The sequence below is a fragment of the Gymnogyps californianus genome, chromosome 19 (genome assembly GCF_018139145.2).
Source record: "Gymnogyps californianus isolate 813 chromosome 19, ASM1813914v2, whole genome shotgun sequence".
In the NCBI taxonomy this organism is placed as follows: Eukaryota; Metazoa; Chordata; class Aves; order Accipitriformes; family Cathartidae; genus Gymnogyps; species Gymnogyps californianus.
In genome coordinates this window covers 5,009,510-5,021,163 of record NC_059489.1, presented here as the reverse complement: position 1 = coordinate 5,021,163, position 11,654 = coordinate 5,009,510, and the positions used below count along the sequence as shown (strand labels likewise).

General features: G+C 38.9%; 1 protein-coding gene across 1 annotated transcript; it reads left to right on the top strand.

Moving 5' to 3' along the window:
- The first annotated feature begins 424 nt into the window (after positions 1-424).
- On the top strand, positions 425-10,102 carry DGKE (diacylglycerol kinase epsilon). The gene is made up of 11 exons (XM_050908517.1): positions 425-882; positions 2,556-2,715; positions 3,202-3,321; positions 4,248-4,391; positions 6,318-6,475; positions 6,773-6,824; positions 6,975-7,088; positions 7,614-7,685; positions 8,189-8,316; positions 9,243-9,354; positions 9,664-10,102. Exons 1-11 carry the CDS (start codon positions 425-427, stop codon positions 9,853-9,855), a joined length of 1,710 nt encoding a protein of 569 aa, XP_050764474.1. The 3' UTR covers positions 9,856-10,102.
- The last annotated feature ends 1,552 nt before the right edge of the window (positions 10,103-11,654 follow it).

The following is an 11,654-nucleotide window of genomic DNA, read 5'->3' as shown; positions in this document are numbered from 1 at the left end:
GGTAGGTGGTGTGAGGAGCCGGAGCCTCGGCGCGGTGCCGGTCCCCGCTCCCACTGCGGAGGGGCCTGGGTGGAAGTGGGGCGCTTGGGGGCAGCCAGAGCCGTGTGGCGGCTCCCTCCGGGCGTCTGGGGGGAAGCGGGTGAGAGAAGGGCCGGGCCGGGAGGAGGCCGGGCGCCGGCCAGCCTTGCGCTAGGCCCGGGCAGGCCGCGGAGGGGCCCCTTTCACCTGGCCAGCACTGAAGTCCTTCTGTTGGTTGGTAGGCCAGATGTGGGGGCAAATAGGTGCTTAGCCCTAATAAGGGATTAAAAGATGTTTCATGAAGCTGCGCGTTGGCTCCTTGAACTAGAGGGCCGTTCCCGGGCTCGCCCTGCTGTCTGGCCAGCTGGTGTGAGGGGTTAGGCTGGTGAGGCTGAGCTGCTGAGGAATGGAAGGGATGGAGAGCAGAAGCGGCACTTCCTCCTCGGTCGTCGCAGACTGGAGTTTGGTCTTTTGGACTCTATGCTCTGTGATCCTGCCGGTGCTGATCACCTTGTGGTGCAGCTTCCAGCGGTCCCGGCGGCAGGTGTTAATACGAGACATCTTTCGCAAGAGCAAGCATGACTGGCACTACACAGACCTCTTTGGCCAGCCCTCCTACTGCTGCGTGTGTGCTCAGCACATCCTTCAGGGTGCTTTCTGCAACTGCTGCGGGCTGCGTGTCAGCGAAGGATGCCTCAAGAAGGCTGACCAGCTTTTTCTCTGCAAGGAAATTATGATGAGGAGCAATGGTGGAGCCCACAGCTCTATGCCACACCACTGGATCAGAGGCAATGTCCCACTCTGCAGCTGCTGTATGATATGCAAACAACAGTGTGGCACACAGCCCAAGCTCTGCGACTACAGGTACTGCAAGGGAATTGGACTTTGTATGAGAAAGTACGATGCTATATCACTATTGTATTTTCCACAGGGTTATTGGAACACATTACGCCGAAGGAGATCCTGCAGTAGTCAAATATGAAACTCTTAAAAAAAAAAAAAAAAAAAAACAAAACAAAAACCTTCAAAGAACCTAAAATTAAAATGGGTGCTTGTGGGTAATTTGAGTCATGGATTAAGAGTATGGCATTGCATCTCATGTCTGCTTGTTCTCTTAATTGCATTACTCCAGCATGACGTGCTAGCTACTGTATGATTGCATTTAAAAGGCTCTCTATGTCCAAGAGAGTTTATATTTTAGGGAATGACCTTAAGAAGGTTCTAATGCACTTGTCATTTGTACAGTGGATATCCTGAGCAGTTTGAGTGGCACAGCTCACAATTCAGAGCACCAAAATGTGTATGCATCTCTGCAAAACTAGCATCTGCTCAGTGTAACTAGAACAAACAACCATCCTATAGCTGTTTTAAGTTCTATTTTTAAGGATACTCAAAAAAAGCTAATGGGAAGTTTTAAAAGCTACTGTAATATAATCTATTGTTAAAGTTTGTGGTAAGAGTGTTAAAAAATTTCAAGGAACCGTTGAATGGGCTTGCACTGTCATCAGTAAGGCTGCTTGCAAAGTTGTCAGCATGACACATAGTGGCATGTTATGCCAAAATATAGTGCTAGTGGTCCAGGTCCTGGGTACAGTGTAAGTGTTACTTCAACCTTCTCAAAGGATGTCATCTTTCCAGCATATGTTCTACCAGCTTTTGCTTTGCTTCTGTGTGATACTGTCAAATTGCTTGGTAAGTAAGCAGAATTACGGTGTAAATAAGCATACTATTGGAAACAAAACCTTGAGAGGGAGTGTGCGTAGGAGAGGAGGAAAGAAGAGGATTTTGGAGGCAAAGGGGGAAGGAAGGAAGAAAGAAGAGGAAAAGAAGAAAGTCACAGTACAGGGCAAGTATCATAGCTACTCTAGTTGTGTGCTGGATTAGTCAGAAGGACTCCAAAAATAGCTTTCACAGCTGCTTAAACCAAGGCTTTGGATGTAGCAAATGAGGATTAACATTCTGCAGAGGCTGGCAGTGGATATTGCAGTATTTCCTCTTGTTCTAGTCCGTTTTCCAGGACAGCTTTTAGAATAGGTCAAAAAGCTGAGCAGTTTTGCACAACAAAATCCCATCAGCCTTGTACAGTACTGTGTAACCTTCTGGTTTCAGACTTGAAGGGGTATTATCAATCTTAAGAAATTTATTAATTAATGTTACTGGTAACACTTTATTAAATTGAACTCTAGTGTTTTAGCTGTGCCCTTTAAGGATGGATAGGAGTTCAGTTTCTCATACAAGCTTTCAGTGTAACTGTTAATATTGGAGACAATGCAAGAGGATATTTATAGCACCTGGTTTTGGAATTGAATAGAATTAATTTAAAACTATTGGGTTTTTTCCCCCAGAATTCAAATGCTTTTCTAGACTTGCAAGCACATGACCAAGTTATGTAATTTTCTGTAGCTTAAAGTGTTACTTATAATGGTGCATGTAAACATAAGTACTTTTCAGAAAGTTAGTCTATCTAAAATAAATGAGCAAAATCGATGTGCCTGTTGTTTGAGGATTTTTTTCATGTGTTTTGGTCTTTTTTCCAGATGTGTATGGTGTCAGTACACTGTACATGATGAATGCATGATGGATTGTTTAAAGACTGAGGAGTGTACCTTTGGAGAATTCAGAGACTTAATTATTCCACCATACTATTTGTCTACAATCAACCAGATGCGTAAAGACAAAAGAACCAGTTACGAAAAGGTAATTGTCTACTGCTTCTTGGTTTTATAATGTATTTAAAAAAAACAAAACAAAACACCCTCCACACGTTAAAACTTGAACTTAGTACATTGTCAGGTTAGTAACTATCAGATAAATATGAAGTACTTGCAGTGTTAATTCGGAGGTGTTTGTCATTTTATTAACAAGGTGGTTGAAGCATGAGCAGACATTTGGATTTTGTTATTCCAAAACAACACTGAGATTTGGGTACCTTACTTCCTTGAATGTTTTGTGATTTTTCTACTACTGTGTTCATAACATTGTAGTATTTGTTATCCTAGGCACCACAGAACAGAAATCTTCAACCTTGGTGTGTTAGAAGTATTTGTTTCTGGTTTGACTACTTCAGACTAACTGGTAACTTCCTCATTTCCGCATTTACGGGGGACAGGTTTTGGAGCAAGACTTTAAACGTTTTCAAACATGCAGTATTTGTGTGACTGACTGACTTTTACCTTTTTGCAGGTAGTACCTTACTGCAGAAAGCACTGGATGCCAGTAATCGTACTGGCTAATACTCGTAGTGGAAACAACATGGGTGAAACTTTACTAGGAGAATTTAAAATTCTGCTGAACCCCGTTCAGGTATTTACAGTGAAAAGCCACTATAATAAAATAGAAGTTTAAATTAGAATAAACATCACTTTGCTTACACAATGGCAATAGGATCTTGTGGAAGATCAGTAAAGGAAACAAATTTATGCAGTTTGTTCTTTTAGAAAGAATAGCTTTATATAGAGAGACCAAAAGCGCAGAGGCTCCTCCCACCCCTAAGTTTGTTATGGTTCTAATACTGGTCCATTTTTCTATTTATAGTAATACATGCAGTAATTCTGTTAACGATAAGTATCTGGCTTTTGAAACAGTGTACAATTTTTAGAAAATGAAATATTTAATCTTCTTAATTTGAAATCTGTATTTGTTTAAATCCTCACTTTACTTCTGAAAACATCAGTGTTTACAGTTGCTGCTTTGTGTTGTCACTTTCCCCTTAAAATCCACTGGGATGGCACAGGATGTTGATGTAAGGCAGTTAGTTGTTCCTTGGATTTCCTGGCTGCACCTTAATACTCTTCCTTTGAAGTTCAAAACCCAGCCTTAGAATACAGCCTAATAGAAATCACTATGTGTTTTTTTTAAATGCATCCCAGTAAGGCTTTAAAGAATAAACCTCCTTCTATGCTGAGTATTTAAAAATAACTTTTATCTGAAGTCTTTCATCTTTACAGAATTCATCGTAATGCCTCTAGATACAGACTTTTCTTAGGATTCTTGTCAGCTCGGTTTATCAATGGCATTTATTCCTAGTGAAGCAGCTGGAGCTCTGTTGTGAATTTGGGAAACCAAATCCTGCTCATAAAAGTCAAGACAGCTCATTTACTAATGTAATATTGTAAATGAAGAATCTTTGTTTTGCATTAGAATGAACTTCTTGAAGTTGTTGACCTGTGAGGCAAATCCTGAGTCATGTTCTATGAACTTACAGAACTCCTTATTTTCCTTTCTTCTAGGTGTTTGATCTAAGCAAAATTGCACCTGCTAAAGCACTCCAACTTTGTACCTTGCTGCCTTGCAACGCTGTCAGGGTTCTTGTCTGTGGTGGGGATGGCACAGTAGGCTGGGTCCTGGATGCAATTGATGAAATGAAGATAAAGGTATTGTGTTTTAAAATTGAAAGATGTCTTATGGTGAAATGAGTTTTGGAGCTGCTAAAGTGCTACACCTAATGTCTTACCTGCATTTATTGTTTTCATCTTCCTCAATAAGCCTAGAGAAATATTTGCAGAATTGCTTATTCATATTGGGGGAGGGGAGTGCATCTTGTTATCAGTCCTTGTAGTTCAGGAAAAATATGAAAGCTTTAGATTTTAAATGATACTTGAAGTCGTTCTTTTCTGTAAAACAAGAAAAGAACAAGCTGCAGAATATTTTATGCATTGTTCTTTCTTCTTTGTCTGAACAGATTTATTTTGTCGTAAATGGCATCGCTAATAATGGCTAGTGTGCTCTGACTGCTTATTTCTCCCAGCGTGCTCAATCTTTTATAATAACCTCATAATTTTGCTGGCTATACTGGTTATATTGCCAGCGCATGAATGAGTGCAGTAATTTGCTTCTGCTCGTTATCATATATTCTGAAGACTCTATCAGTCTGCAGTCTCACCTATTAACAGCAAGTAGAGAAGGAAAAAATAAGCTGTATGTTTACTGTTGATTTGAAATGGAAGATACTCCGATGTACAGGGTACTACTAACTCCTGAGAAAATTAAGAATGAAGAATGATTACTAGGGCTTTAGTGCTTTACCTAATAAACTTTTTCTCTAGTGATAAAAGGAAGAAAGTTACTCTTCTTATATCAACGTCTTTTTTTTTTTTTTTTGCTGCAGCTTTCTTGTTAATACATGAAATGTTGTAGTTGAAGGCTATTATTACAACTTCATGCATAGCCAAACTGAGCTTCTTTGAGAATTATGTACTGATAAAGTAGAAATGCAACAAAGTAACTATAAAGGTTAATGAATATGAGTATATGGTTACTTGGTCTTGGACACTTGATATATTGTCCCTCAGAGCCAATATAGTTGATGAAATCTGGGCAGTTCTTTGTTTCCAAGTATTGAAATTGAGTCATTGGAGTTACATAAATACTGTTGAGATTATCAGCAAAACCTTTTTATTATCAGCAGTAGGTTATTTGCTCCCTTCATTTATCTTGACTCTCAAATACAGGTTACCTGGCTGATAACTCTTCTTGAAAAAATAGTAACCACAATGCCACTTACTGCAAGTACTTCTCACAGCTGTATTTCAAAGGCCATAGTACATCTGAAATAACTGGTCACCCTTCTGTGGTAAAGACAGCAAAGACCTTTGCTAAGATGGCCATTTTGAATGTCTGCTTCTGTCACTTACTCTGTGATCTGCAGAGGTGATTATCATCTGCTCCATCTGTTGATCACAGTTGGATCTGTGTATGTACGTGGCATCTCTGAAACTTAGATACTGACTTTCCTTCTTTGAGTATGTGAATTTCTGTCCGTGGTTGAATACTCTAGTATTATGTGCCTCTGTTGGTTTAGACCTGACCTCACTTCAGTCTTGTAAGAGCATTTTGATGTCTTGTTATGGTTCACAGCCTTGTGTGTTATGTGTCTCTTAGTGTTCATATCACTTCCCAGAAGTATGTGCAGTAATAGTGTTAGTAACTTATCATGGCTGCAGCAAGTCAGCAATATATAATCAGGAAATCAGATGAGAAGTTCAGGCTTCCACTTCTAGGTCTAAAGCATCATTCTTTTGAAGGAATACTCTGTTCAGTATTAATAATGCATTGTTTCCATATTGTGTTTGTATTCTCTTTTCTTCTCACAATGGTTTGTTTCCTTCCTTTGCGTTATCCCTACGGTAAGTACTTAAATGTGCCATCTGCTATACTAACGCTGCCAGCTCTATTGCTCTGCACAATGTAACAAGCTGCTATGACGATTAATGATATTTATCCAACCTGAACATTTGGGGGTAAAAGAGAGAAAATGACTGCTGAAGAAGGAGCTAATATGCAGTGGTTTTGTATCCTAGGGGCAAGAACGTTATATTCCACAAGTTGCAATTTTACCTCTGGGAACAGGCAATGACCTGTCTAACACACTGGGCTGGGGTGCAGGTTATGCTGGAGAAGTCCCTGTAGAACAAATCTTACGAAATGTGATGGAGGCAGATGGAATCAAACTAGATAGGTAAGTAACAGTGAAAAGATAAATTTTATACAACCAAATACTACTATAGCCCTACTGATATCCAGTTGCAGCAGTATATGTAAAGAAACAGAAGTATTGCTGGAGGGAACTGGAAAATAACTGAGGTCCAAAATTAGTCTTTATTTAGTTGTTCTACGAGGCTTAACTCTTTTGTAATTTAACTAAATTTGAATCTTTTGACTTGATCCCAGTATAGATATGAGATTCCTTACTACAGGTTTGATACTAAGTGAGAACAGTCTGTCATGAGTCTAAGTAATGGCTGTTGTTTTTCAGGTGGAAGGTTCAAGTAACAAACAAAGGATACTACAACTTAAGGAAACCAAAGGTATGGTTTGCAAGTATAAATATGGATTCTATGGAATACTTGTACGTTTATACTTATTTTTCTGGTTACCAACTTCCCATTAAACACTGTGACTTTTAAATCCTAATAATGATATTTAATAAGACCATAACTAGAAGTTCTGTCTTACAGGTATTCACAATGAACAACTACTTTTCTATAGGACCTGATGCTCTCATGGCTTTAAATTTTCATGCTCATCGTGAGAAGACTCCCTCTCTGTTTTCCAGCAGAATTATTAATAAGGTGTGTTTGTTAAAGCGACATTTTCTCCTTGTAGTTGTTGACTTGACTTAAGGCTATTTTTTGCTTTACATTGCTTTACTCCCCTACTTCCTTTCATACCATTTTAAGAGTTTGAACACATTTTTCTTGGGGAAGGGATTCCATGGGTAAAACATGTTTCCAGCCCACTCACAAGTGTTCTGCCTTGCCTCTGCTTGCTTGCTTACAGAATATGCTGTTTGTTCAATTTTTGTTTAGAATGTCTTATTTACTTTGAAACTTAATGGGTTAAGGACATTGCCTATTTCCTTTTTAAAGTGGAAAGCAAGCTTCTTACGCAAGTTGTGGCCTATCTCATGAAGAAAGCTTACTTAGTTGAAGGATGTGCAAATACATTATCAATATTTTGCCACTACTATGAGTTGCAGATAAAGTTTGCAGAACAATAACTATACATGAATATTTCAAATAGTCTTCATATGTATTGTCTTTTTCTAACAGTGTTTTCTGTTCTCCCTGTTTTTTTGTTTTTTTTTTTTTTAATAGGCTGTTTATTTTTTTTACGGAACCAAAGACTGCTTAGTACAAGAATGTAAAGATCTTAACAAAAAGGTTGAGGTAAGTTTTTTAACTTGCTCATTCTCTGGACAATCAGTGGAGTGTAAAAACTTACCTTGTGAAAGAAAAGGGGAAAAGCTTTGCAGTTTGCATCTATATGATATTTGTATAAGGATGGCTCTGGACTTGGAATATTTTTGATGTTCCTTTTGCTATCTGCAGCTTACTTCATGGAACTCATGTCTTTGAGCTTACTGAAAATTCCTAAATTTTTTTCTGGCCTTGACTCAGTTCTATGAGTTCAAGTACTGCTATTCAGATAAAATTTGCCTTAGCACCAGAGACTCACATAAGTGAGAGTTCCTTTTTCTTTTCTCTATTAACAGAAATTTATTACAGCTTAGGATATCTTGTGAAATCAGAAGTCATTTTTTTAAAGTATGAAAAGAAAACACGTTCTATTTATACGGGGCCAGTCTATTAAATGCATAAAGAGAATAACTAGCTTATACTGAAGTACTGAATTTGATCCACAGTAATTAACTTCTGTTTGTCTTTTAAAGCTAGAGTTGGATGGTGAGAGAATTGAGTTGCCCAATTTGGAAGGCATCATTGTCCTGAATATTGGATATTGGGGAGGTGGCTGTCGGCTCTGGGAAGGAATGGGTGATGAACCTTACCCCTTGGCGAGGTACACAGTGCATCTTTTTCTTTTTTTACCTTTAACAGTCCTTGTAGTGTAAGCAGTTCCCTCCAGTAGGCTGTGCTTATGTAGCCAGACTTGTCTGAAAGTCAGCAGGATTCCTTGTGACAGTAGGCTTTCTCAGATTTTTTTATTTTCCTCGTGTTAGAGGCTTGGACTAAGTGCATCCCACACATCAAGGTTTTTTTCAGATCTTCTCAAAATGTCTGGCAGGATTAAGCAATAGCGTTGAAGAGGCTATTAAAAATAAAGGTAGCCTTCAAAAAGTAGAAGATATGTCCATTTCAGGATATAAAAGAACATGTCTTAATAGAGGTTAAAATATAAAGTAAAAACAAAGCAAGCCAAAAATTTGACTCCCATGCTTGAGTAAGTTGGCTGGAGCAATACTAAAGAGGAGAATAGGTGGGTACGTTAGTTATTCCCTCTTGTGACTTCTTTCTTCAGAAGCCATATATATAAATATACTTCATAGTTCTGTTACAAGGCTTATGATCCTGGATTTCTAAAAAATATTTCGGCAAGGTCCTTTACCAAAATCTAAAAAATTAAGCCATTAAAAGATTTTCCTGTAGATTAATAACTGAGTGAAAAGACAGAAAATTGTAGAAATTTATGGAAGAGAAACCCACTGTGAGCCTTAAATATGCACAATGAGCCTTGGAAAGTCATATATCCGTAATTTCCAGAAGCTAGCTAGGGCGTACCAGCTGGTGTATTGCTCCATACTTGTATGGCTTCCTTTGCCGTGCAGTGTGATTTGTTGTCCAGCGCAAATAGATAGTTTAAACGTATTTGTAGAATAATATTTGTCTTCTCTATAGGAATAGCCATAAAAGGACTGTGTAATATTTGGACAGGTATTCTAGAGCTCACGAGCATCGCTAAAAAGAGACTCCTTTCTTAATTCATAGACATGATGATGGACTTCTGGAAGTTGTTGGCGTTCATGGTTCTTTCCACTGTGCCCAGATTCAGGTGAAACTAGCAAATCCTGTTCGCCTAGGGCAGGCACACACAGTGAGGGTAAGTGGTGTTTATGAACCTGTTTCCCTAAATTTTTTTAATACACAGTATAGAATCTCACGCACTCAACTGTCTGATCTGAAGTTGCAGTTTGCAGTTGAGCTAGATGTTTATCTTGCTTAGTAAAAATGAATTATGTCATAATTCACAGTCCTCTGTTATTGTGGTTGGTGGCCTACGAGTGCAACTAATTATATACTAAGTTTCTCCCTGGCCAGGCTGAAAACGTGCAGCATCAGTATATTGTGAAAGGTATCATCAGAGCTACTTTGAACTGCTATGATTGTGTGTTCTTCTATTTAATACTAGCTGATCTTGAAGAGTTCAAAGATGCCGATGCAGGTGAATGGAGAGCCATGGGCTCAGGGGCCCTGCACTGTTACCATAACTCATAAGACACATGCACTGATGTTGTATCACTCGGGTGAACAAACAGATGACGACGCCTCCAGCGTGTCTGAGCAAGACCACGTGAGAGAACAGACGGATGAAGATGTATAGATTTTGCAGAATTCAACGTAGTAGTGATGAACTTCAGCTCATTAAAAAACACTGAGAACACCTAATCTAGATTAAGGTTTATGCCATAAGGTTCATACTAGTGAACGAACTAGAGCTGAGGAAAAAGCCATGCTCTTACGTTTATGAAAACCTTCACAGCTGAATTACCACAACTGTTCTGCCTTTTAGATTGGTGGTGATGCCCAGCCTTTCTAGCTGGAGGAGTTAGTTACTGTAATGGCAGGAAAGAGACAGATACTGCAGCCCTTCCTTGCTGTGGAATCGGATCTTCTGCACATACACAGTCTAGTATGCAAAATGTTTGATACCCTTGGAAAGGGGAACAGCTGGGAGTTTGGCCTGATTCCGCCTGCCCTCTTCCCCAGAACAGTTCCACAACAGAAAACCAGACCAAGTAGGATGTGGGCTGATTTTCTGACAACAGCCTGCTCCTGGCTGCCATCTCTTCTTGGGAGCAAGACAAATACTTTTCTGTGCACCTGCTTGTGCAGTGCGTATCTAAGAGGCTTGACTGGGAGAGCAGAGGATTTGGGAGCTCTTGGGAAGGTGGTGAGCAAGAAAGATGCTTTTGGACCAAAGGTTTCTGGAAATGTTCTGTTAGTGAATGACCTTTTTCAGCGGCTTTGTAAGCCATAGAGTACTCCTGAGGTGCGAAGTACGCAAGATACAACTTCAGAATAATTGTACCATGACTTGCACTGAATGATCCTGTGACTGACTCTGCTTCAGTTCAGTGACAGACTAATTCTAGTTTTCGTAAATAGCAACATCGTAGTTCTTGAGGAGGCTTTTTGGAGGAAAACTTGGACAAAGGAACTGTCTTTTTTAGCTGTTTAGATGAGGGTTTTAAAGAAATAATGATGATTGGCAAATGGGGGGGGTTTAAAGGCTTGTTAAAGATCTTGCTTCATAATTACCTGACAATGATCAATAGTAAGTCAGTCTGTTAACTGTTTCAATTTTAAGTGTGGAGGGTAAGAGCTAAGTTTGCAGAGGTTAGCGAGTTCTGGCATTCCTGTGTATAATTTGATTGTGGAAAAAAAGCATGGAAGTATTTGTTTTCTGACTGGATCTTAGGGGGTCAAAGATACCTTGTTGGACCTGAAACTTCATTTCCCATAGGAATATAGGGCGAGAAAAAGATTGGTGGTCTATACTGATAGTAAAAGTTCAGAACACATACAACAGTACGTGGAAACCGTCAGTTTGGCATATCTGAAGCTTCTCAGGTTAAAAGCTTCTCAGGTGAAAACATCTTCATGGTTAACTGAAGTAAAAATGTGCTTCCTTTTTTCTTTTCTGTTGTAGGTATTTTGAGCCTGCAGCAGGTGAGAACTATGAGTTGAGGTTTAAAATTTGTCACTAAGTAATTCAGTTAAGTCCAGTTGAGTTACTGAAGGTGATCTTCCAAGTAGGAAGAGAATTTATGCTGAATGTATACTGCATAAGCCAAGATCATAAGAGAAGTTGATAGCTTTGGTCTGAACTTTAAATGTTGCTGCTTTTGTCAGAACTTCCCCAATCTTTTTTTTTCTTTTTTTCTTTATGCTAACTGAAAGTGATACCATTGGATAAAGTAGGCTATGTTTCTAGGTTTTGTAAAATGAAACTGTTTTTCAACAATCTATAAAATGACATTTGCATTAACGGTGAATGAACTATTTATATTTTAAAATAATTTATTGAAACCTTGGCAAAGTCAGTATTTTTAAAACCTTCAATTGTAATCCTCTTTGGAGAGCATTTTTAACTCGATGGTATTCGTTGTAGAAAGTGTG